Below are 27,199 nucleotides of genomic sequence, written 5' to 3' on the forward strand. Positions count from 1 at the left end.
GGTTGTCTCGTCTCCGGCCACGACGAGAGAAGGGGGGAAGGAGGAACTCCCCTCTTCCCGAGAATCCCTTTTGTGTGTCGCAGAAGTCGCTATTGTCCCCCTAGAAGATTATAGAAGATTAACCCGTCACTCCAAATTTGTACAAAAGCAGCCGCTTCGGTGGCTGGAACGACTAGGCCATCCTCTCGACGTCAGCCTCGCCGTAGTTTTGCTCGTCTTGAGACGACCTACGTCACGATTGCGTTGGATGTCACATGCTCTAAGCTGGGCCTTCTCCGAGCGCTTGCCATAGTGGGCCGTTTATAACGAAAAATACAGCCACCAGGATCAAAATACAAACGTGCGATTGTCATTTACGGATATTGTGGATCATATTCAACCTATTTTTGAACACGACGGGAATATTTCAAATTTCGTTGAAGTATCCCTTTAAAACGAATAAAACGATTAGCAAAGAGCACCTGGTGGATGTCGCTAACGCCTCGCTTGTAATGCCCGTCTAGGAACCTTCACAGCTAGTGACGGAGGTTGTCTCGCCTCCGGCCATGACGAGAAAAGGGGGGAAGGAGGAACTCCCGTCTTCATGAGAATCTTTTTTGTGTGTCGCAGAAGTCACTATTGTCCCCCTACAAGATTATAGAAGATTAACCCGTCACTCAAAATTCGTACAAAAGGAGCCGCTTCGGTGGCTGGAACGACTAGGCCATCCTCTCGACGTCAGCCTCGCCGTAGCTATGCTTGTCCCGAGACGTTGTTTGTCACGTGGTCTCCGCTGGGCCTTCTCCGAGCGCTTACCTGAGTGGGCCGTTTATAACAAAAAATACAGCCACCAGGCTCAAAATACAAACCTGTTTTTCAACACGACGGGAATATTTCAAATTTCGTTGAAGTATCCCTTTCAGACCAATTTTTCTCATCTAGACGCTGTATTTGGAAACATACGCATTTCATAGAATAAACTGCTCTGGAACTTCCGGTATGCGTAAAAACATCGTTTTACTCTCGCCTCGCCAGTAGAACATGATAAAATTTTAATTGCAACCGTCATTCCCTCTTGTTTGTTCCTTTCTATATTTTTCTTTCTTTTTCCGGGTTGAAATCACTTACTTCCGGAATGCATACCAGATATGGGGACAACATGGCTGGGTACGAGGCTAAGCGACGCGTCCAACGACGGGAGGCGAGTCCTGGTGAGTGAGGGGGGGGGGGGGGGGCGGGGTATTGCTCGTGCAAGCACCGTCTATGCGCAATTCCGTAACTGAGCTAATCTAATAACGTTGGCTGGAGCCAACCAAGCCGCGCCAAAACTGCATCGTCATGGCGCTCGTGTCGTCTTTACGCGTTTCCAATTACCGGCTAAGCCAATCATGCGCAGAAAAAGGTCCAGGATCACGGCAAATTCACTGTGCGCGATTCTTTTAGCCGACGATAGCAAGCAAACGCACAAAAGCGCCCAGCACCATGACGATTCGCCTCTGGCGCAGTTCGATGGGTCCCATCACATCATAGCGTCGGTTGCAATAGGACTTAGCGTGAAACGAAGTATGAACGCTATATTTGCCGCAACAACGTAACGGTAACAGGTTAGAAATAAAGTGGAAGATCCTGCCCCTCTTTCCACTTTAGCAGCGCGAACGCTGGAGAGGAGGTCCCCTCCTTCCAGCGTTTGCTCTGCTAAAGTGGAAAGAGGGGGAGGAGCTTACACTTTAGACTTAAGGCCCGTTCACACTCTTGCGACCAAGTACGACTGAGAGAGACGAGATCTCTTACAACTTCTTAAATGTTTCTAGAATGAGGGGACACACTGACATTGTGGCGCCATCTATGCGGTGACCCTAGAACTGCATTTCACAAAAGCGAAGGTTTTGCGGGATTTCCGAGGTCAAATGTGCGTAATACCCATAGAAAGGCTCGTTTATAACATTGACAAAAGTTTTTCGACCCAAAAAAGAAAGAATATTGCGCGAGAAATAAAAAAAAAATATGCCGGACCGCCGAGTTTACACTGCTTCCCAATAGATGGCGCCATTGTGTTCTCTGGTTTAAGAAGTTTTAAGGAACCCAGGTTTAAGAGGTCGCAAGCAGTCGCAAGAGTGTGAACGGGCCTTTAACCTCTCGCCGACCTAGAAAGAGAAGGTATTGGTTGTCTCAAAACAAAAGTTTCTGAACTAAAACGTGATGTGTCGTCCGCTCACAGAAAGACTACGCGACAAGCCTGAGAAGAGGAGCGCGTCTTGGATGAAAAAATAATTTTAATTTAAAAACATACAAAACGTAAGTGTTTTTTTATATTGACTACCACCGGAAACTTCAAATTTGGGCTTTGGAAATATTTTATTCTTCACAAATACAAAATATTATAGCATCAAACTTCGATAGAGGTGTCATAGCGTACCCAACGAACCCTGACTTGCCACCAGAACGTCGGCAGATAGATGTTGAACGCAATAGAAAATACTTCAAAAGTAAATAATAAAAAAAAGAAAAAGAAAAAAAAAAAAAGAAGCGTGCCTGAGAACGAAGGAGAGGAAGAGAGGGGGGAGGGGCTCAACAAGTTCAGGCTGCTGTGGGAGACTTGCAGGTATGACTTGAGTGACTACATAGGCCAGCTATGAGGCCCTATAGTTTTATCCAGAATTGCCAATATTGAGGTGGGTGTGGATGGGGGAGGGAAGGGGGGTGGTTACAAATTTCTTAGAGGGACTTCGAGGGAGGGGTACTTTGTGTAGTAAATTCTGGGGTCAGTGCCTGAAGGTGTGCGGAAAGCGTTTTAGGGGGGGGGGGGGATAAAAGGGGGGAGAGATGTATAAATCGCTTCCATGTTTGCATGACAGCGTAAGGCCAGTTTAAATACCCTAACGAATATTGCCGTTCATATTGAAAATGATGGTATGGAAATCACAGTGCTTTCGAGGTTCTTCGATACTTTGAAAAGTTCCTTGAACAGGACCTATTACTCTGATGGACGCCTCGGAGAGACAATGCATAGACCGTCCGACTTTGGTTTCCTTGCTGAGAACAAGACTGGCTTCACTCTGTTGTAGGTTTAGAATGGCAGGAAAAAATCCTTCCGAAAGCCCCATACTCTTTACCCTTTGTAAGTGCGAACACTGAAAAGGAAGGAATTGTAGGGCACGAAACCCTCACTCACGGCAATCTTAGAGGTACGTGGGAGTACCTTGTCCTGCTATTGCAAACCTGCAACAGAATATAGTCACACGGCTATATTATATACCAAGCCTGCATGAGCAATAAAGAGAGAAAACTAGGCCATAAGTACACTTGTCCATCGTTTTCAGAAAGGCAGATGCGAGAATGAATAAATTCCGAAACATAAACAAGATACTCGGCACTTTGTGTGTGCCCAGAAGCAGTGTTGGGTAAAGTACATCTAAAATGGTACTTCAAGTAAAGTACAAAGCAAACGAGACGTGATGTACTTTAAGGAAAGTATTAAGTAGACTGGGTGCAATGTACTAGAAGTAAAGCACTCTAAATACAATGTACTGTCAAAGTAAAGCACAAGTATTTTAACACAATCCTTCATGATACCCTTTCATTCCCCTATACACTGATTTTTTAACTGGTATGCATTGCCCAGGGGTAATCAGGGGTGCATAACCTATTTTCAAAAACAGCGGTGAATATTTGACAAAGCCAAGTGGCCACAGAGTAGTTATTTTTAGGAATGGAGCCAAATCCAGAAGTCCCTCTTCTGAATTTGGCGCCCCTTGTACTGGATTGTTGCACTCAAGGGGGCTAAATGAACTAGGAGAAAGCATGACGCCAGCCCCGTAGCTTTTGGAAGCAATCTTCTCATAGAAATGTGTTCTGTCCTAATAAATAAAAAAAAAAACAGTGAGTGTGAAAGCGAGCTGCTGATAATTACTCATAATGTGACACCTGAGATTGGGTGCGAAAAAATTGAGGAACTTTCAAATAGAAGGAAAAAGACAAAAGAGAATGTATCAATACATTGCGACGTTCTCCTCTGATGTCTTTTACTTCGACTTGAAAATTTAATTTTTCCGCACTACAGTCTCAGGTGCTACATTATGATTTATTTTGCTCTCCTAATATTTTAAACCTCCTCGCTTGCGCTGACCGACCGAGAAGTAACGAGAGTTCAAAAAGCTACGGGAAAGCCGTCCCAAGAACAAACGGAGCTATGCGTCGTCTGCTCACGTTTCTGGCGAGAGTAGAATATCCCTCCCAGTATTTCTTCGGAGCTGACAAAGCATCATTTTGCGATACAAATTTAACAAAACCAAATTTGGGGAATGTACTTTGAAGTCGGGAGTTGTACTTTCCTCGGAAAGTGCCAGAAGAAAGAAAATGCTTTAAGTACAAGTACATACTCAGAGAATGTACTTCAAGTAAAGTACAAGTTTTCTAAACCTACTCGAAGTAGTACTTTAAGTACAATGTACTTAAAGTACTCCTCAACCCTACCCAGAAGGCACACCACAGACTAAGATCTTCGCGGGCCCGTCAACCGGCAAACTCGGAGGGTGCCTTTCCCTTTGCACCGAGTTCGGTCAACTGGTACAACAGTCCGTCAGCGGGTACCGGGGTCTTGGCAAAGTGACTGACTGAAGTGACGTAAAGAACGTCGAAATTTTTGCCGCCGAAACAACAGGACTGTGGGTACTTGGTGGGGAGTTGAACCCTGGTCAGGATTTTAGCTGCAAATAACAAAAAACAAAAGATGAATTTAGACTTTTACTTTTGAGTACCAGTTGCTGTGCTCAAACATGAAGTTGTTATTCTTAGCAACGTTTCCCTTCCCCCTTTTACCCCGCAGAATCCGTTGGAATGTCCGGATGTCAGTAGGTGGTACTGTATTAAGACAAAATGGCACCACCCAATAATCGCAAACAACGCACATCGAAAGATAGGGATACGGAGTACCGGCTGGTTGAGCGTTTGAAAAAGTTAAGGTGCAAATGATGCCCTCACCCGAGATGTAGACAGCCCAAATTTGAAAGAGGCGGTTTTGTGTTGAGCAGAATCAGTTTCACTTCTCCTTTATGCTCGTTCAACCATTTGCTACAACTTACGACCGAGTGTTCTACAACCTCTTGTAACCCCTTAAAGATCCTCTGGACGAGAGAACACACTGACGCCATTTATGGGGTTGCCATGGAGACCTTGTATATTTCCATTTTTCGCATAATATTTTTTCTTATTGGCTTCAAAAAAGTATTGACAATGTTATAAACGACCCTTCCTCGTTGTGCGTACACCTTATCTCGCAGATATCGCAAAACCTTCGCTCTAGTGAAATGCAGTTCTAGGTCCAACTTGTATCGAAGCCAGCATGCCAGATGTGTTCTTTAGTCGAAAGGTACTACAAAAACTCGGTCGCACGCAAACGCGAGTATGTGAATCACCAGCATTTTCTCCGTGTTCTCAAGCCATCAGCATCGATCATTTTCTTGGTCGTCTTCTTCGACGTCATCTTGTCTAATATGAGAGTTAGCCTTGGAGCTTCAACTGGCCATTTGATAAACAGGGCCCCCTAACCGGGGACTCGACATTTCATTCTTGCGACAAGGATGTGCTTTGAATCCACCGCTAGAGAAGCCCTCGATACTTGGGTACCTAAGGAGGATTAAGAATCACAAGCCGTGCTTTATTTTGATGCCGATTTTTTTCTTTGTCATCCGTGTTTGTCGTTCTTGTTGACCAATGCCAGAATTTCCTGCACTGAGACACAATAATGAGATGCACCGGACTCAACACGCCCTGCTTTTTTTAATCTGTAAGTAACTAGAGGAAAGAAGTGCATTTTTTTCGAATGCTTGGGATATTCTCTCGTCTGTATAGTCAAGAAGAGTCAAAACGTTTGAAACGGCTCTTAATTTGTCACCTGTCTCAGGATCCACTTGAATCACAGAACCGGAGCCGAAGCAGATTATCCAGATTTTGTTGTAGGCGTCGACAGTCATGCCGTCAGGAACCCCGAGGTCTTTGTACTCAGGTGTGGTCCTGAACTCGACGAGGATTCTGCGGTTACCTGCCCGGAAAAGCTGGTGTCAATAGCTGAGGAATTTCTTTTCTTTCAAAGGATTGCTCGAATTTTTGCCGAGATTGTTGGTTAAGTCAAAGTGACGCTCGTTCTTTCAATGGACATTCAGCTAACATTAAATCGAGCAGAGTTGTGTTGAGTTTTTTGAAGAAGCAAGTTGCGTAAGTGCTATTTTCGACAACGTCACCACAACGTACTTTTTTTCAAACTAAGCTTTCGACAGTAAAGTAAAAGCATGCATGCTTATATCACTACATCAAGGACCAGTGTCCGATATACAAAATTATTTAGTAGTTAATGTGAAAAATGCTCCCACATTAGTTTAATTTTCAAAATCGAACATATTTTTTTTATTAGTCGCAGTTGACAAGAAACGGCTATTGGTAAATCATTTTGCAACTGATTGGACGACACTTGCCACGAAAAAAGCAACAATGACCAAAGGCTAGTACTAGAGCGTTCAAGGAATGGGCATTTTTCTTACTGAGGTCTCCAGTGTTCTGGTCAAAGTCGTAGGCATACGTCGTGCCAGGAATGGACTGGTTGTGGAACATGGTCCTGTTGTCGGACGTCCATGCCATTCCGTTGGAGAACGACACCTGGGGCGCCCTTAGGCCGAGGCTCCCACTGGAGAAGCTGTACAAGTTGTGCTAGCCCTGCGGAGGCTTCTTGAAGTTAACTACCTTGGGCATTGTTCCTGGGAGACAAGGGCAAAATGGAACTGTCATGGTATCCCCTCACCCCGTTCGTAGGTTTAGTGTAGTAGTCGTATTTTATTCCATGCAGTTGAACTACCACTACATTTTTTCCTGTGCTTGCATGTCGTAAGGACCTTTTGAGAATATAACATTCTGAAGAAAAGGAGTGGAAACTGCTCGCCATTATTGTTTGCCACCGTTGCCAATCCTTAAAGGCGTTCTGATTCCAAACTAGGGCTGGAAATTGAGGTGCAACCTCTAGTCTCGGAACAATTTGACCACTCGAGGGACAGTAAGAAATGTGTAACCGCACAGGAAAAGGCCGGATAGATAGTTTTCGCTCATACTGTTTGTGAATGTAAGCTCCCTCTTCTTGTTGCCCTAGAGACCGAAGATTCAAATAACCATGTTCCTAACGTTGTTTTAATTGTAGAAGAAAGATTATTTTCAATTCAGATTTGGGTTTAGCTGATTAGTTTGTTGGAACAGATCAATACAATTCGATGACGTACGTAATGATGCCTCGACAGGCTAGAGATGTATTCTACGCAAGCCACAGACACCTATCACTTTGCCCTTTATTCTATCAAAAGTAAGCATTCCCGATTCAGACAAGTTTGCTTGCATGGTTTTTTAACAACCCAGTCATGTGCCAGCGGCCACATGATTCGAAACAAGGTGTTCGCTGCGTTTTATACAATGGGTAGTTCTTTGTCTAATTCATGGTGTTACTTGACCTCGGGAAAGTGTTTCCTATCAATTCTGAGGGTGTACCCTATACCCGATAGTGGGTAAGCCAGAAGTGAATGAAGACTAAAACCTAATTTAAACCAGCTGGCTGTTGTTCTTTAAGGAAGGAACATTGGGAACAGTGTACGTAACATCTTGCGTCCCAGCAATTTTAACCATCAATGTTTAGTATTCACGCAGGACTGTTAAAATAACTATTAACAAACATCGCGGAGAAGCACTCTGATATGCCGCGGTCACCTCCATGGCACTAGCGTGCGAGTTTCCACGGTCCATATACAGTTACTTACAGCCAACATTTGCACGTTACCCCCCAAAGGTAACTAAATACCGTTACTCATTACTCACTCAAAAAGTAAATAAATATGTTTCGCGTAACCGATTTTCATAATGAACGCGTTACCTAAACCCAAAAGTAACGAGTTACTTTTCTCGTTACTTTGACGACCAAATACGCAACTGCTTTTGTTTCATGCTTCATTGCTTTCCTTTCAGTGGTCATTGCACTTCAGCAGTTGCTGCCTTTGGAAGTTTTCATCAGTTTTGTTTGTCCGCTTCATTGAGAGTACATCTCCTGCGACGCAGAAGAGTCGTTCCACGGTCACGCTCGAAGGAACGGCGGTGCTGTGCTTCAGGAAGAGCTGGTGAATCTAGGATCCCCCTCTGTCTTTTGTTCTCGCTGCTTCTAAAGTTCGAAGTTGACAATGGGTTCTGTGCCTTCCCGCATTGGAAACCTCCGGGTTTACATTCAGTCTGTACACGATTCTAGAAGGTTCCATCAACGAACCTTATTGTGTTCGCTAGGTGGAGGACATTCTCAGCTGTAGAATTCGACTGACGTGTTCAGCGATAAACGATGGTATACTGTAATACTGTTTAGTAGTCATTTTCTTGTGCTGCTCATCTGCCTTTTTAGCAATAGACGCATACTCAGGTTAGAATTACAACGAGGCTGTTTAGCCGTTGTCCCCTCAAAAGAAACGAAATACCGTAACTCGTTACCAGGCCTTACAAATAACTAACTTCGTTACTCGTTCCTCTTCTAAAAACAATTACCTAAATAAGTTACTTGTCACTGAGGAACATAACTAGGTAGAAGGAACTCGTTACTAGTAACGCGCCCTTTCTTTCCTGCTGCTGCCCACAGCAGCGAGTCGTCAAGAGGTCTTAGTATACGGTTCCTCACCTGACCAGAGGCGTCCCGCTGCGTCGCACTTCCCGTCGTTAAATCTCGAAGACGCGGATTCGTTGAGTTCCACGAGGAGGGTTTTATCTTGCGTACCGGTGTCGAGTTTGTAGATGCGATTCTCGATGCCCACCACCATCTGGCTGCTGTCTTCAGCGTAAGGAATCGCGGTTCCGACTCGGCCGTCTGCAACGATTGCAGAGTCGGACAGGAGTTGCTATAAAGAGCATTCCAGATGAACGAACGAAGCGTAATACGAGGTTCACACACAAACGACACCTCAGTGTATTTCTGTTTCGTTAATATTCGCGGTAAGTTCACCAACGAGATCAACAACCCGAAACACACTCCGGCTGTAGCGAGTTTGGAAGGCTACGTGTGCAGTCGCCATAGCGCACGTCATTCACGTCATAACGGAGTGAATCCGTAACGCTTGCTAAGAAGTTGAACTTCTTTTTTAATTCGTTCTTTTTGGTGAGAAGGGGTACAGTTATTCTCACAAAAGATATATCTTTGTGGAAAAAACCGAGTTCTAACGTACGGCATAATACTGCCAGCAGGTCGGGGGGAAATGGTTCAGAAATCCAGTTTGAAAGTTTTTTCGCTACGATTTACATGAGATGGCAGAGTTTTTTTGTTTTTTTTTCCTTCCTGTTACTGTGTCTGCGACCTTCGCAACAGACAGCGGAAAGCTGTTGTATGATGATGGCCCAAGGTTTCTTAACCGCCTCCTTCTTCTCCACCAAGCGGCTTTTTCTTTTCGCGTCTTTCAGAGGTACGGAAATCAACGCCAGGGCGAGTTTACTGGTATTCTTCCGCAGAGAAATCTGGTTGTTTAAACCGGTGGTTCTCAATAACTGATGTCTCGCAGAATCCTTGTGGATTGGCGGAGATATGGAGGACCCTATTTGTGGTGAGGGGAAGGGAAATGTATATGCTAACTATGATAATGATTTAATAAAGGGGTATAACTAAGGGCTAGTGTGAAGTAGACTTCTCATTGACATACACACGAGAAAACTCACCCGAATATCAGAATGTTTCTTGTCAATCTGAAGAAAGACAACATTTATTGCCGGGCTGGACTGATAAGGCAGGACTTCGCGGACCCCTACAACGCCTTTGCGGACACCAAAGGGTCCGCGGATTTGGGAACCACTGGTCTAAAGCATCACACGAGAAAAATGATAATAAAAATAAAAAAAATGACAACGTCACGAAGTCTAACCTTGAAAAGCTTCTAGCCTGGTTGGCTTTGTCCGCCCGGTCAACAATTGTTGCAAACGTAGATCTGGTTCATTTCTTCATCTTCCTAGCTTTTATTGTCTGAACGCGTATTTGCGGCCGCCCTCTGGTGAATATGAAACGCGACGGGGCGTCTGGGATCCTATGTTGTGCCAGAGTCCTTCAATGCGCTTCTGGTCACGAACTTGAATTAGGCCAAAATTGGGTACAGGGTCAGAAGCTGCCACTGGGAGCGCCACTGTCCTCAATTTTCCGCATTCTCGTTTGGAAAATTTCCTTTAAGTGAGCCTCTGCACATTCGCGACTAGAAGTTGTTAAAAATATTTTTTTTCTTGACAACCGACACTTAGTTACGTCTCTAATTGTTCACTATATGAACACACCAGTCAATTTTTATTAATCTCTAACAACATAACTTATGCATTAGCCTTTATCATTTGAAAAAAAAAAAACAAAAAAAAAACAACAACAACAACAAAAAAAACAAAAAACATGGCGCTACTTGCGGCGATAAATTTAGATGGTGATGGCGTCATTGAAAAGTCATTTTTGGAGTCGAAAGAGAATGATAATTATATTTATTCCGAGAATGTTACAGAAGAGGAAACTCGATAACCTTACTGAGTGTACAGATCCGAAGTCATTTACATTAAGGAGAAACGCTGCCAGCGCGATGACGGATCACCGCTGCGACAGAGCCGTTTTTTTTTGTATTTGTGATTATTTACGTCTCCACCGAAGCTCTGCGTTGTGCGCGAGATTGGTGCCGCTGTAAAAAGAAAACAGCGAAAAGGTTGGTCGGGCGGAGCGGTAAAAGGCGACTTTCAGAAAGTCAGGACAGACGCCGTATCCAACGCAAGAATTTCGAGGGGTTCTGATCGACGTGGATCCCCATTCTTCCCTACGAAGGGCAGAGACGGAAAGAAGACGGCCGGCCGTAAGTGGTGCAGACGAGAAACAATTGAATCACCTACCTTGAACTTCTGATGTCCATGGACCATGACGGCCACTCTCACTTCGTGTAAATTGCTTTACCTCTTCATTTCTATAAGTTTACTTTCTTATTTTTCCTACGCTTTCTTTCCCTTTTTTTTATTTTATACGGATTCTTAAAGTAGAACTTGCTTGTGTCACCAAATATCGCCAATTTGAGATGACCCTTTTCAACATGTATAAACACGCAGGTATTGTGACGGCTAGGGGCGTCACACGGCTTTCAGGAGGTGGATCATTCAGAGTGAGTTCGAAATTAAAATTACTTTTCTGGTTGCCAGGATCCCAGTATATGGCGCTAGCCAGACTGGCGGCTCTTAGCCTCCTTGTCGGCGCTAGCGCCGCGCATGGTAGCGTACCAAGCTCTCCCATAGCGTTACGGAGAAGTTTTGAGACCAGTAGTGTATGGAAGGACTTTGGTCGCAGTATCCATTCCAGAGTTTCATAGAGTCTTTAAAATAAAAATGACAGGGGGACGCTTAAGCTTCATGTTTAAGGGTGGAACGTGATAAACCTAAAAACCTCAAATCAAAGTTGCAACTAACCAACACACTTTTCCTGCGAACCAGTCAAACCTTTTTTGTGTCATTGTGAAAAAAAAGGTTGCTGTGAACGTTTACTTTTAATGTAAAAAAAAAGAAAAAAAATGAAACAACGAACAAGGTAAATAAAACATTTCTAACTTTGCTCCCGATCCCTGTTTAATATGATAAAACTCCCCAATGACCCGCAAGAACGCTTGCTCACTTTTACTTTAAGAAGGCTTGAGTGCATATAGATAGCCATATAAATTGGCGTTTTTTAATTGTAACTTTTGAATGAGATAAGTTTGTGTTTGTGACATTTGCAGAAGAACAAAATGCACCACCCAGTCACATATTTGTACCAAATTACAGTTATGGAGCTTGGGAGACTGCTTTTTTATATTTATTTTAATGTGGGTTCGATCCGATAGGCCCACGCTCTATAGTAGCAACAAACGCGGGGATTGTGTGCATACAATCAGACGAGACTCACCCTGACTGGAGACGACACTTTCCGTCTTGGTCTGCGGGTCGAACCTCACGATCTCACGCTTAAGAACGTCGACGTAGATGAGCGTAGAGGTACGGTTGTCCCAGTGAGGTCCCTCACCCAATACGCTGACGCGCTCTCCGACTGCTTCAATCTTTACCATGGCTCAGTTAGTAAGACAAAGTCCCCTGAGTTGCCCGATATTTATAGATTTGACTTTCCTCAAACTTGAACTTTAGGGCGTTTCGGGAATCTTGTCTATGGTAAACCTGACTTGATCGTCCACGACCCTTTCAAGGATGCAGGGTTAGAGTGGGGTGCAGATGACGCGTAATCGTTTTGATCACGTACTTTGCCGACACAGCGAGCGGCCGAATTGTCGCAGTGGCTGGCCCTACTCGCTTGGTTTCCTTCCCAAAAGGCAACTCTTCATGGGAAAAGAATCGGAAACCAACCTGACGCTTTTCAAAGTTATGTTCGATAGCTATTGGATGGAACACTAACTCTTTGTAAAACATTTGGCGGAGTTTGGAAACTCGTAAAAGTATGGGTTGGGGAAAGGGGGACTAGGCGTCACGTGAACCATTCAGTGTAACAAATAACTTGTCACATGATGCCTGAAAGGGCGTTACCCCCACGCCAGTCCCTTTTTCCTTTTTGCACGAAAATAAAATAAAGAGACAATGAATAGAATGGTACGCAGCTGTGCTCTGGATGTTTGCTGGATCTCCAGTTGGAGCCCTTCTCTTTTTGCAGGTCATGCTCGTGGCAACAACGCGATAGGTATTATAGGTCGGGGTTATCACAAAAACTTCTCCGAACTAAAACGTTAACGCGTTGTTTGCTCACTCGACTCGGCGTTCAGCGCGAAGCTCGAGAAGATGTGGAGCACGTGATCACTGCACGATAAAGATATACAATACTTCCAGCATGAGCGTAGACCCCCCCCCCCCCCCCCCCCCTTTTAAAGAAAAAAATAGTAATAGGAGGTTCTTTCATTTTACCGCGTGCATCTTTGACTCGCAACGGAATCTTGAAATTCTGACATTGGAAAATATTTTATTATTCAAAAATACAATACACCCAACCTTACTTCTGCTTTCCATAATGCAATATTTGTTCTCTTTCTGGATAATATTGAAATTCATAATTTTGTGTGCCAAATATGCTTAACGATCTCACGTCATTGTGAAACTGCACCACCGCTGTGGGCTATTAAGATTCTTTTTGGAGCAACGTCACAATAATTGTCTATCTACTCACTTCTACGTTTGTGTTAAATCAGATGTTCCTTCCAGTTAACCTCTTTGACGTTTTTGTTTTCATCTTCATTACTTTTTTTTTGCTATGTTACATTGCTATAGTCGTGCGGTTTCCGATCTATGATAAAGCAGCTCATAATATTTTTTTCTTCTGCTATTTTTGTTTTTCACTTGTGGTATATACCACTACTCGTAGGACAAGCAGACTGAAGAAATAGTTCAGCAATTTTGTGATTGACGTCTGCAGCGACCATGTGTCTACTCTTTAGCCGAGAAGAACCCGAGGCCTATCTTTAACTAGAATAAAAATATGGCGCTCGTGTGTTCATCCTCGAACAGCGGCATATGTCTATGGTTTACCAGCCTTCCGCTACAGCTGTGCCATGCATACAAAAAATTAGGTTCATTGAGCTTACCCACCTTTCTCCTGAACAACATTCAACGGTTCACAAATTACCTTAAAAGAAGGCACTGAGGTATAAATCGACAGCCTATTTGCCGACGTATTTACCCCTTCAAATCCTGAGTATTTACTTTTCCTTCCTTATCAGAGGTGTGGCTTGTCGAAGACCGGGATACAACGTCCTACCACTAATGGAAACCAGCACCGGCTGCTTTCAGTCCCTTGTCTTCTGACAGTATAACCTTTGGAAGTAGTGACGTAGCCAGAGCCTTTTTAAGGCAGTGCTTAGCCTTGATGGCTGGAATAAAGGAAATTATATAAAAAAAAAAATCGGCGAACCATGAAGAAACGCATAACTTTACTTGCTTATGCCTTTGTTTCTAAATCAGAAATGAATATTGACGCTTTCTTTCTACAATTCCAACAAAAAGAGACGAAGCGTACGAACGACTCCGCATATTCGACTGCAGTGAAGATCATTTCTTTAAATTTTGCTCATTATACTTTGCTAATTATGCACATAAAATGATAACGATATTAGTCTTTCAATAGAGGCAACGGCATAGGTACTGTTTGGTCCCATAGTCTGTTGCAGGTTAAAAGACAGGACAGGCTTCTCCCATATACCCCTCTCCTTTTTCCACTTTAACAAAATAAAAGAGCAGGCGAGTCCTTCCTCGCCTCCTGTCCAGCGTTCGCTCTGCTAAATTGGGAAGAGTGAAGGACTTTACGGGAGGAGGTTGTTCTGCACTCATGACTTGTCACCAGACAGGAGTCAGCGGACAACGGTCTGACGTCACTACAGGCTTTTCGCGTGATTTTCGTGATGAATTCGATCAACTTTGCCTTAAAGTTCAGTCTAATTTCTGGAAAACGGATTACTTCATTACTTGAAACGGAAACCTTGATTAGTTAAGGTTCAAAAAGAAGGGAGGAAGGGGGCTTGAAAAAAAATTTGTTTCAAAATTTGTCATTTCGTTAATGCCTTAACTAAGGACTTTCCACGTACCACTGTCAATTTTTATTTGAAATCAATGATATTTTATTTTCTTGTGTTCATACAAAAAAAAAAAAAAAAGAAGGAAAAGAGAAGTTGCGTTTGCAGACTATCTTTTGTATGAAGCATGAGCACTGTGACCCCGGATTTAGACATCCAGACTAGACGCACCGGATGACGCGAAAGGAAGACACTACGCTTGTCAGCCTGCTCGGTCGAGCAGCCAGGCCAGTCCAGTAGTAATGTTAGGGGCCACTGATTTGTGGGCGGGACTTAGGGTGGGTTGTGACCCCCACCTAGTTACGTCTAATTGCGCAAATGTTTTCTCTTGGAAAAATATGAAAAAATAGCCTGGCAGTTCGGCGACGGAGCCATAGAGTGCCCGGTAGTAGATTTGGAGCGCGAGGGTCTGGTAGCACAGAGCATCAAAGAGCCTTTCTCGGGGAGCCTGGACGTCAGCCCACAGCTTTTACAGCGTCGAGGACCCGAAACACACTTGTTCGCTCGGGAGAAGTGTGTTTTGGCGTCTCGTCGCAGCGGGGCGCCAGTCACGTGGTTCTCCTCTCATCTGTTGTCTGACGCTCCATCTTTTCCATTTCGGCGGCCGCTTCTCGTGGCGATCTGCCAGGCTTTGTGAGTATATAGGAGACTATGGTATAACTAGGGTTCGGAGTTTTCGGTTTAAACCGATAAAAACCGACGAAGGAACCGCTAACTTGACGATGAGGCAGAAAGTGTGTGTAAAGCATCCTCTCTACAAACAACACTGGATACAAGGCGTCGTCACAGGAAGAATTGGTAACGTCATGTACAAGGTATCAGATGAAGATAACAAAACCCGTCGGATTCATGCAGATCACCTGAAACAAAGGTTCACATCCATCGATACCGAAACTGCAATGTCCCCGATGAATGTGCCAGGGCCTTCTCAGGTTTACACCCAGCTGAAGGCCACCAACATGCAAGTTCCTGCGGGCTCCCCCGTGCTGCCAGAAACAAACAAGAGATATCCGACTCGATCGCAGCCGCCTCGATTCTGACCGTTACAGGCCTTCCTAAAGGTGCATTCACACTGGCGTTCGTATGGCAACCACAAAGCGGTTCCGCTTGTTTTTGTCATCAAACGCACGTGAAATTGTATTGGGTCCTTGTTCGCAACCGCTTTTCGAACACGATTCAACACCGCCACTGTGAATACGGCGTAAGAGGGAAGGAAATGCGATGACTGCAAAAGACGATCGTCGTTTTCTTCAGCACAGCCAGAGTTCGGACATGAGAGCTTGCGACTTCCGTTCTTCGACGAGCCTGAAACCTAGCACCTGGTCATGCCTCTTCAACCTGCTGTCTAGGAATAAACAAGCACTAACTGCCACACTCGGAACTACTACACAGGGCATATGCTATGTCGATACTCACTGAGCCTAACCTATTTCAGGAGATGTTCGACTTAGGGAGGTTTTTTGAGATCAGAGATTCATTATAACAAGATTGGCAGAGGATGCAACAGGCCAACCCAGACGAATATACTTGAAATACTTGAATATGTAATAAATAAATAAATAAATAAATAAATAAATGAAAAGCTTATTAGTTTGTTCAGGTAGGAGCACTAAATAAAGAAGTATAAGTTTAAAAAGCTTATACGTTTTCTTGTAACTAAACCTATCTCACATTCAGTCTTGTACACGTTACTAAAAAAAGTAATCGATTACAATTACTATTTCTCTTGGCTAAGAAGTATTCGATTAGATTACTCGATTACTCGACAACAAAAGTAATCGGACACTACTTTAAGAAGTAACCGTTACTTTTCCGATTATTTCATTGTGTGAAGATTTACATCTTTATCGCTCATAACAATGAACTACTTCCAACCTATATTTCAAATTTTCACAAGTATTGAAGAAAAAACGGGTTCCCTCTTCGTGGTCGTTGCACCTTCACAATGCGGACAGAAGCATAGAATTCGTTTGAAGAAGTTTAATGATATGGGCGTTCGCCAGTTGGAGGGGAGGAGGGGAAGGGGGGGGGGGGGGCGGAGAGGGTTTTAGATCTTGTTAAGCTTAAGCAAAAGTTGTTCCTCAAAGTTTGCGTCGCTCATTTTCCCACGTTTTCTTGTGAATATGTCTGCTGCTACACTGAAAACCCTCTCAACAGACGCGTTGGATGGCATGGCAGTGTTGATCCTGAGGAACACTTTCTGAAGGCGAGGGAAGTCCTTCAGGAGGTCCGTTGTATCGTCCTGTGAAGTTAAGTACCGGGGCACCTCCCCACTGCCGTTAGTCGTCGCCGGCACAGAAAAGTTGAAGAAATCTATCTCGGGGAAGAGTACGCAGTCATCTTGGCGTCTCGATTCTGGTTCCCCGTAGCATGGGTGGTCCTTGAGCTGTTGCATTAACTAATGCCGTACTGTACATACAAAGGGGTTGACCTCGTTTCCTACAGCTCCGCAAAAAGTCGTTCTTTTTCCCATTTCGAAAAACGAAGCAAATTTTATTTTTGTCATTTCAGAAAAAAAAAAAAAAGCTGTGTGCGGAGAGGGGGGGGGGGGGGGAGGGGGGGGGAGGGGGGGTTCGTGGAAAAATAGTAAAGATTAGAAGTAATTTTTATTACTTCAAAAAGTAATCAGATTACTCTTGTGATTACTGCCTAATAAGAGTAATCAACTGATTACAAAATTACTGCAACAAGTAATTGATTACAAGTAATTTGATTACTCGTAATGCGTACGGTGCAAGTCTGCTTACATTTTAACATAACATTTCTTGCAGACGACTCGTGGGCATGAACACGGAGGAGGGGTCCCGGAGGTCTTCCCGGAAGGTGGCCCTGGTGCATCCGTAAGGTTGAAGGGCCTCAAGAACTTTTGATGGTCAAGGAGAATCGGCAGACGAGTTTATCACTACAGTGTGTTACAACGTAAGAAACACATGAAAGGCTCCTCCTACAAATTCTTCCACTCTTTCCTCTTGAGCAGAGCAAATGCTGGAAAGGAGGCGAGTGGAAAGGAGGACACAACTAGAATCAAACTGACCAAAGAGCTTTATGGGAGCGCCTTGGGCCGCTTTTTTTAACCCGTGACAGACTATAGGTTATATATTTTTATTTATCTATTAAATTTTTTATCAACAGTACTTATCCCCATATGGATATTTCAGTATTGAGCAAGAGGCTTTGTTTGTTTAATATTTATGACGGGTTTTTTCGCAATTTATTTTCCAGGGAGGTCATATATATTGATTGCATACCATTCTATCTACTCAGCTGGTACACTATTCATTTTCGAAATAAAATATAAGAATTTTGAGGCTATAAACACTTCGTTTTCCATCACATTATGTTCACTGCAATGGGTATATCATGAGGACACAAGAATTGTTCATAATGCAGGCGATCCCCGAAGTTCCTCGCAAAAAAAAAATTGAGGCATCCACACCATAAGGAACTTCGTCTTCACCAGCTATATGAGCATGCATGTGTGACACATCAGGAGCATAAAAATACCCTCTCAAAATGGTACATGTTGCAAAATTGGACTCACGAAACCTGTCCAATATGATACAGCGTGTCTCCTAAGAAACATTAGTGTTTGTTTTTGTTTCTTTTTTATCGCAAAAATGAACTATGCATTGCCAGACGCTCAGTCTCCGCTCAAATGCAGCGCCATACTCCGTTCCACCTTACGTTCGAGCGCAACGGATGCTACGAGCCGTAGGAGCCAATCCAAGGCCGTGTGAGTGTCACGTGACCTTAGAGAGGGGGCAGAGCGACGCGCGAAAAGCGTATCATGAGCTGCGTCCACAGAGCGGGATTGGCTTGGATTGGCTTGGATAGCACGTATAGCGTCCGCTGCGTCCGGACGTAAGGTGAAACGGAGTATAGCAGTCGTGACCAGATGCCAATGTTTCAAAACTTGTCATCTTATTGGAAAGTTATAAGTGATTTTCGTAAAGTTTCAGTGGGAAAGTAGACTTACGCCATTCACTTCCATGCATTCGTGGCCAGCCATTCCCCTCTCTAAAAATTTCCGAAAGTAACTATAACTAGGGTTCGGAGTTTTCAGTTTAAACCGATAAAAGTACGCCGAATTCATTTTCGAAAATTCGGTTTTAACCGAAAAAGGTCAGTTTTTAGGTTCGGCCTTTTCAATTTAAACCGTTAAAAACCGATAAAAGTACGTCAAATCCATTTTTTAAAATTCTGTTTTAACCGGAAAAGATCACTTTAACCTTCCAGTCGTACCGCAGAGCCGTGGCGAAAAAGTGGAACGACAGTGTCTATAGAAACATGTCCGAATGTATGGGATACACGGATGCCATCACGACGTTTTGGTTTAATGTGCGCATGATCGATAGGAACGTGAAGTCCGAAATTCCCCATGACTTCGCCATGTACTCGTTGTAAGAAAAGGCTGACTTGATCCAAGCTCTGCATGTTATGTTGTGCTTCAAAACGCCCCACCATGTCTCTTTTGGCGGTCAGTGTCAGTCACAATTGGTTGATTGGCCGATTTCGGCTCAGGCAGCGCTTCATCTCCTCAGCCTGCCAGTATCCAGTGTGAGCGTTGAGAGGACATTCTCGAAGCTCAGGGTCATATTAACAGGAAAGAAAGAGTGCGGATCAAGGAGAAGAACCCGGGAAAGTACATGTGTGTGTACAATAATAAGATCACGTCATCCTGATATACAGAAGGTGAAGTTCCATATTTTTAGGGGGCATAAGCTTCATATCTGACTTGTTTGTACTTCTGCGTTTTTTTCTTGATTCTTTTTTAGTTTTGCCAAATTTGCCAAATAAAGTGGCCATTTCTTTTTCAATATATCTGTGCCATTATTCTTTGAGTGATCACAAATACAAGAGAAAAAAGGATAATCTGATCCGGCGTCCGTTGGTGTTTATTTTATATTCACCGAAAAAAAGCCGATACACTTTTGTGCGCCGAAAAAACCGAAAACTGAATTTTAAAATAAACGCCGAAAAAAGTATGCCGAATTTCGAAAAAATAGAAACCGAAAACGCAGAACCCTACTTATAACATTTTAATCAAATAACAGCAAGCTCTGAAATTTCGTCATATGGTCCAGACTGCTTGCGTCAAGGCCCGTTCACACTCTTGCAACCGAGTACGACCGAGAGAGACAAGACCGGTTTTTAAGCTTCTTGCGACGTCTTAGGACCAGCCCCGCTGCAGCGCATCCGGTCCTAAGAGGACGCAAGAGGATTAAAAACCAGTCTGGTCTCTCTCGGTCGTACTCGGTTGTAAGAGTGTGAACGGACCTTTAAATCTGAGTGCACACTAAGCACTCGGAAATTCAGTCTATTTTTGCAGTAGAAATAGCAAATGTTTCGGGGGTACACCTTGCACAAAATGGTGAGTGTGCAGTAAGATGTAAAAGTGGAACATGTACCGACATCGTTTCCAACAGAACATACGTTGTTTTCGAACATGATGGCTCACTTCCCGTAGCTAGCAGCAAATACAACTTGTATAACATGGTGTACGGGACACGTGCACGCTAAACTTGTTGCCACAAGATGTCCCGTACTAAGGAATCATTCTACGTGTTCTGTAATTCAGTAATATCGAACCTTTTGTGGCAACAAGTTTAGCAGGGATATTTTCCGTACTTAAAGACGGGATTTTTTTTCCCTAACGGTGCACCACGCAGAAGAGAATTCTCTCCGGTCCATCAACCTGCGAACTCGAAAGGTGCTTTTCCCTTCGCACCGAGTTCGGTAACCTGATACAGCAATCCGTCGGAAGGTAGCGGGGCACTGGAAAAGAGGCTGGCCGAAGTGACGTATAAAACGTCGTAGTTCTCGCCGCCGAAGCAACAGGATGTGGTGTACTTGGTAGGGAGCTGCACCCTGGCCAGGATTTCAGCTGTTGAAAACAATTACAATAAAAGAGGGGAAAAATAAGAGGAACAGAAAATTATAGCTAATCACCCACTTCTGCGCTCAGCATGATTATGAATAGAGCGGTTATCGTTAGAAAAATGTCAGACTGGGCTTTGTGCCGAACTTCAAAGTTTAGAAACACAAAGAAAGCTTCGGAAAGGTACGTGGAACTAAAGAAAATATTTGGCGTTACTCTACGGGTCTGTATTTACTGACAGCAGCCACACTCTGAATTCCTTAAGCTGTAAGCGACCACAGATAGATAACGAAATAATTATCTATTTGATACACTCATGGACCGATGGATATGTATGTGTAAATAATGTTCTACGAGTGGATCACAAATAAACTGAGGTAAGAAAAAGGAGAGTTTGGGTGCTTATATTTTCTCGTCCGTAACTTCAGGGTCAAAAAGAAGTCTGGACTGGCCGTGTTACCTGTCTCGGGGTCCACTTGAATCACGGTGCCGGCGCCGAAGCAAACCATCCATAGTTTGTTGTTGACGTCAATTGTCATACCGTCGGGAATCCCGAGGTCCTGGTACTCAGGGGTGGACTTGAAATCGACGAGGACCCTGCGGTTGCCTGAAGAAAAAAGCTCATGTAAACTGCTGAACAGGACCTTTTTTAAAAAAAACTTACCTGATTTGTCACCGTGACGGCTATGCAGTAATTAGTGTCAACTTTTGATTAAAATTAAACGGTGTTTTATTAACTATATGAAAACAAAAATCTGCATTGCTTTAAGTTTTGTTGTAGCAAGAAGTCTAACTCTCGACAGCATGGCAAGTGTTATCGAAACCGTGCATCATGTCTTCGTTTTAAACAAAAAGTTATGGCGCTGATCGTATACAACCTAAAAGACCAGACCAAATCCATGGAATACCTAAGTGCAACCGCTAAGTTTATATCACGCTAATACTGAGAACCAGGTAACCATTAGTCATTGTCTTTCATACTTGTCTTGCAACATAGACCAATGAATGAAGTCAGTAGTCAAAGTTAGAGCCGCTACATGAGCCACGCTTATACCCCTGTTACACGGGCACACTTAACCGCGGTTAACCCAGCTTTAACTGCGGTTACGTGGCAGCACAGATGCCGCACTATACCCTCGGACAGCTATATCAAAAGAAGTGAAGAGAGCGCGTGCACTGCTTTGATGGGTGCTGAAGATGCTCAAGCGCACGTTCGCCCGTAGCTCTGACTGCATCGCCGCAGAATGTTGTCGGCAAGTATTGTGCGCTAATTGTGGTTTAGCGTAACTGCAGTTAAGTGTGCCCGTGTAACAGGGGTATTAGAGTATCGGCATTATATTCCCTGACTGTATCGTGCTCAACGCCATTGTGGTGCTTAGCGCAGAGCGTGCGCAATGGCTGCGTACCATGTGCACGCTCCTTGCTGCGCGATTCGTTCATCAAGGTTCTTATCGGCGAGTGCCGAAATCTCATTGGCAAAGAGTTGAGAACAAGATGTATAGTACTCGCCACGGGCTACACGGGCACCCTTAACCGCAGTAATGAGTTACTGCACGTCAGGCAATTGACAGCCGCTAAGATTGCCCGACTATACCCTGGTTACCCGGGCACACTTAACCGCAGTTAGGTCAACCTACGTCACACTTAACCACAGTAGAGGGTGGCCGCATAAGTAGGGTATCACGCTGTCAGTGCAAACAAAAAAGGGACTTCCTCAGCCCTAGATATGGCTCTAGAAAGCTCAGGCAATGTCGTCTTTCTCCGTCGCGGACTGTTTTAACATCGTTTTAGAAAGGGAAATGTTTTTGGCGGTTTCAATAAAGCTTCAGATAATGGGCAGCCGTACTTTTCTTTCAGCACCAAGAAGGCTGAAGTATCGTTGCTACTCTAAAGCGTGTCTTGTTTAATGGCTGTATAATGGCATCGCCCTCACTGATGGCCCCGGTGTCCAGGTCAAAGTCGAAGACGGACGTCCTGCCGGGAAAGCTGTCGTTGTGGAACATGGTCCTGTTATCGGACGTCCAGGCGATCCCGTTGGACAGCGACATTTCGGACGCCTTCAGACTCAGCCTTCCTTTGGAGTAGCTGTACAAATGGTGTCCGCCTTGCGGCAGCTTTTGGAAATTCAATATCCTGGGCATCGTTCCTGAAAAACAAGAGGAAACCGCGGCTGCAGACTCGTGGTACCCTCTGCCGCCGTTGCTGCTCTAGACCCTTTATGTTTACTCTAGTTCTTAACCACAGAGTTCACATATTCAATAAAAAAAAAGGGGGGGGGGGGGGAAGAGCAGCAAACATTACAACGTGGAACGAGTAAAGAAATAGAAAAGTTTAGTACTGTTGGTTGTGTATGCTGTACAATTTGAAGCCCGTAGTTTGTTCTTGGACCAGGCACTCTCGACCATTCAGCGCTACGTACTAAGAAAGGGTACTTAGTAGACTTAAACCAATTTCTTCAATGTGCCCGATGTTTCGAAGTCAACTCGGCTGCTTGTTAACGGGTGACTGTATGTGGGACCGAAGGTAGCAATCTGTCTTTGTTGAATTCTCTTTTCTGTCAGTATTGTTTTCTTTTGTTTGTGTGTGTTGCGCATATCGTAGCCCCTCGTAAACCAAATGAGGCATTTCAACTGTAGCACATAAGAAGGGTCCGCCCTCAGGAAGCTAAAGGAAGACAACAGCATCGTAATGCTCCCTGCTTACAAAAGAAATAACACAGTGGTGTTGAACCGCGCGGTCTATGAGAAGAAGGTGAACGAACTTCTGAACACCCCAGCGTACACGATGCTACCGAAAGATCCGACATCGAAAATCTAAGGAATCTTAAACAAAGCATTTTAAGCTGCCTTGAATAGATGTCCGGACTTTCGGGCCCTTTACCTGGATATTATCTGCCGAAACGGCTCGACACCCGCATTCTACAGCTTGCCAAAAATCCACGAACCTGGAATAGACCATTTGCTCAGTCCCCCAAGCGCCCCGGCCCGCACTCGAGGAATCATGGAACGGTGTTCGTTCAGATCCCTTGTGATCGGTAATTTTGACCAATTCCATGGTTGCACAATTCCGGGCACAATTCCAGGCACAATTCCGGGCGTAATTCGGAGTCACCCCAAACAAGCATCGTACAGCTCCCAAGGACCAGTCATATCACTTTTAAAATTTCTCGTCAATGCCAGCGTTTTCGATACTCTGCATGCTGTCCAACTTTCAACCTGGACGAGCTGCAGAATTCTCTTGCATTATTATTATTCTCATACAGCTTCAAAGACGCTGATATTAAGTTAGAAACGCTAAAAATGCTGTAACCAGCCCCGTTGACTCCGAGCTAAATCCCGCTTTTTGTTGTTGTGAACTCTGGACTTTTTAAGCAATTCCTGCTAAAACAATAATTATGAGAATGATTATTACCGTTCTTCCTCAACAAAAAGGCAGTGTGCTTTCATCGCCGTCACCATAGCAACGAACGCCGAATCACCTTTTCGGACGGGGTGTGTATCACTATGGAGCATGTTATCCCCCCCCCCCCCCCCCCCCCGCCCTTTCCCGGCGACAGTCTGCGGCTGCTCATTACAAAACAATTAAACTTTCGCTAGCAGACGGCGTTCGGAAAATCGGCGTTCGTTACCATGGTGACGGCGATGAAAGCAGACGACCCACATGCTGCGGAAGAACACTGCGGCGCAGCGATTCGAGGTGCGTGCTGAGGCCCTTCCCGTATGTTTTTCAAGAGCGGAACGCGAACAAAAAGAGTTCTAAATAAGGACTTAACGCAGAAGTCTGGTTTTTTCCAGCGCCTCATAATTTGACAAGCTTTACAGGAAAAGCATGTTTTTAGACCGGAGTTTTAAGATTATTGTTTTACGACAACATGGGTCTTAAGTAACAATGTGCCGAAGCGACAAACCGGACAGGACTGAGCGCTGACTCACAGCTATGTATTTTTACTGATAGAAAAGGAAAAAATAAAAGACACATTATTCCACACTTTCACATATACACTTGCGCATGATATTTAAAGCATTACGGCGCGCGCTGGACCTTCATTGTCAGTTTGAGGAATTCCATCTCCTTACTAGACAATGCCACTGACGCTGCTCCAATGCAGTTTCTTCCTCCACTGTTCTGTCCGGTTTGTCGCTCCCTTTAGCCCTTCTAGCGCGGTTTTATCTCGTTATGTTTATCCACTGCCAACTAGCCCAGCTCTCAACCTTATTATAGTTATGCTATCCTCACCTGCCCACAAGCGCCCCGCTGCGTCACACTTTCCGTCGTTGAACCTTGTAGGTTCCGGAGAGTCGACAAGCTCAGCGAGAAGAGTCTGGTGCAGGGTGTCGGTGTCCAGCCTGTAGACGCCCCTCTCCATACACACCATCAGCTGGCGGTTGTCTTGGGCGTACGGAATCACATTTCCGATCAGGCCATCTGGAACAATGGCGGGGCGTCGTGAGGGTTCCTAGACGCTTTCCGCGTTCAATGCATAAAATCTGCACAGCCCTGCTTGTGAATGCTCTCTTTAGGATTGTTGAAACAAGTGTTACTGTGGTGGAACGGTCTACTTACCTAAAGACACTAGCGTTTAGGTCTTTATATAACTGATTTTAAGAAACCGGATTTGTTGCGGATAGTTCTTCTGGATTGGATTGAACCGGTTTGTCAAAGTTGAAGCTAAAGTTAAGTAGGTTAAGTAATATTGTGTGTCCGCTTCACTAGTAAAAAGTATGGGGTTTTGTGATGTACGACTGTGGAAATGGAACGGTAACCACCGCTACGATCGTCCCAGGAAAGGTAACAATAGTATAAAAATTCACCCAGAGAAATAAAGTGGTATACCTTGCCAGTTCAGAGTGATCTAAAATATTCCTCCGACTTTAATATTGCAAAATATACAGTGCGTTCTAACCTACAGCCAGGCCGCCTCTAACCGGCCGCCTGCAGCGCCTTCTGAACCAGGTGATTTTGTGATTAACCGCAGGATACTGTGGGTCATTCAGTACTGTGGTATCCACTCCCAGTTCCTAATTGGTTCTCGGAGGTCACAGTTCACTGTGGTAGGCTACTTAGGGAAGAAAAATATTTTTTTCTCAACTCCAGAGGAGGCGACGCCACATAGCGGTAACAACGTGACTTTTAGAAGTGCGGAGATGGTGCCTCTCGAAAAGTACAGCGAAAAATTTCGCGGCCTAGTGGCGGAAATACGAAACACGGAAACTTACCGAGACTGGCAACAACACTTTCAGACTTGGCCTGTGGATCGAACCTTACGATCTCGCACTTTTTAGCGTCGTCATAGATGAGTGTGGAGCTGCGGTTGTCCCAATGAGGTCCTTCGCCGACCACGCTGACGCGCTTTCCTGCTGGTTTAACCTTCATCTTGGGTCACCTGTGAGACACGTCTGCTGAATAAAACGTGCCGTTTTTTGGCCACAGATGTAACGATGTCTGGCTATTCTCTGAGTAGCTAATCTGCGGAATGAACGACCGCTATCTTTGACCTCACTTAGGCACTTCACTTTATTATTTGCTGATCGCCATATCAGATACCAGTTGTGGGCCCACCAAACTAAATCAACATGAGCAGCGATGGCTACATTGTCTGCATTGTTGAGATTTCTCCATTCCTAAAAGGTACTCGAACATAATAATGGTGGAAAGGGGAGGATTGTCGATACAATACAATATGTGCACGAAACTTAAACTTATAAAAGTATCGCGCTGATACGTTACAAATGATCTAGCACGAGGAAGAAAATATTTACAAACGGTTAAAATGTTTAAAGCGACACGGACAACAAATTCTTTTCAGAATTCTTCAAATAAGATGCGGGTTATGACTCTTTTTGTTTTGTTATGGAGGAAAAAGGATGAACATTCTTAGTCACACTCTGCTCTTAAAAAGTATTTCGAGAGGAGTTCCTCGGTTGCAGTGCAACTCAATATGGTACATTAATCGCTAAACGAATACCGAAACCTGTTTATATCAAACGCATCACAACTTTAAAAAAATAACAACAATATTCCTCTCATAAAAAAAGTTTACAATATTTCTAAGAAAAAGCAGGAAGCGAAAAAGTTGTTGTCCTATTAAATATGTGATAATCATGTAAATATGACACAGGCAAGCTAACTAAAAGTATGCGAAGTATATCTGTGTTTCAACGTCTCTTTCAGATTAATTTTGCATACAACTTTGGGGGTCATTCTGATGAGCCGCAGTGCTTATAAGAAGAGTTTGGAGTTTCTTAGTAACTGCTCATATAGAATTCACATCATTCCATTACAAAAACCTTAAACTCATCTGCTAGTTTTCTTTCCTATCATCATTGTGTGCCAGAACATAGAACTCGTATTTTCAGTAACCGCCCCAGCAAAGCATTAAAAGGAAAATTAAATCGTTTTTCATAATAACCCAACAATCATTATTTACAGAAGTTTCACTGAGTGTTTCAGAATTGCAGGACTTTTTTAAACGTCCTCAGTGCTTGTTGTGACGTAGCTAGTGCACTGATGTACTCATATTTGTTATATTATCGGGTCGCTAGCAAGGGTTGTTTACGCGGGGCAAACAGCTGCTTGTTGTATTACTTTGTGACTTATTTTAATACGTGGCATCATAGTTACCCTCTTTATAATGCTCGGATAGGGACATGCATTGGGGAAATCATGGCGTGTGCTCGATAAAGACACTATGCTTTGCGGAGAGCATGACCTGCACCCACTAAAGATAGTAGGGTTTGCTTAA

General features: G+C 44.1%; 1 protein-coding gene and 1 pseudogene across 1 annotated transcript; both read right to left on the minus strand.

Moving 5' to 3' along the window:
* Positions 1-4,491: 4,491 nt before the first annotated feature.
* LOC8024339 lies at positions 4,492-12,080 on the minus strand (annotated as a pseudogene).
* Positions 12,081-17,257: 5,177 nt separating this feature from the next.
* Positions 17,258-25,932, minus strand: LOC115318210 (regucalcin). Its single transcript, XM_029977915.4, has 5 exons — positions 25,674-25,932; positions 24,694-24,882; positions 22,391-22,603; positions 20,918-21,064; positions 17,258-20,463 (listed from the first exon to the last, which is right to left on the minus strand). The coding sequence occupies exons 1-5, from the start codon at positions 25,828-25,830 to the stop codon at positions 20,270-20,272; spliced, it is 900 nt and encodes a 299-aa protein (XP_029833775.3). The 5' UTR covers positions 25,831-25,932; the 3' UTR covers positions 17,258-20,269.
* Positions 25,933-27,199: the final 1,267 nt, after the last annotated feature.

Source organism: Ixodes scapularis, unplaced genomic scaffold (genome assembly GCF_016920785.2).
Source record: "Ixodes scapularis isolate PalLabHiFi unplaced genomic scaffold, ASM1692078v2 PGA_scaffold8__174_contigs__length_109621045, whole genome shotgun sequence".
Taxonomy (NCBI): Eukaryota; Metazoa; Arthropoda; class Arachnida; order Ixodida; family Ixodidae; genus Ixodes; species Ixodes scapularis.

Excerpts from the sequence above, each read along its gene's own strand:
- LOC115318210 (XM_029977915.4), bottom strand. The coding sequence starts at position 25,830 with ATGAAGGTTAAACCAGCAGGAAAGCGCGTCAGCGTGGTCGGCGAAGGA. Across the intron at positions 24,883-25,673 it reads AAGTGTTGTTGCCAGTCTCG|ATGGCCTGATCGGAAATGTG; the intron begins GTAAGTTTCCGT and ends CCATTGTTCCAG. Across the intron at positions 22,604-24,693 it reads AGCGGGGCGCTTGTGGGCAG|GAACGATGCCCAGGATATTG; the intron begins GTGAGGATAGCA and ends CTTGTTTTTCAG.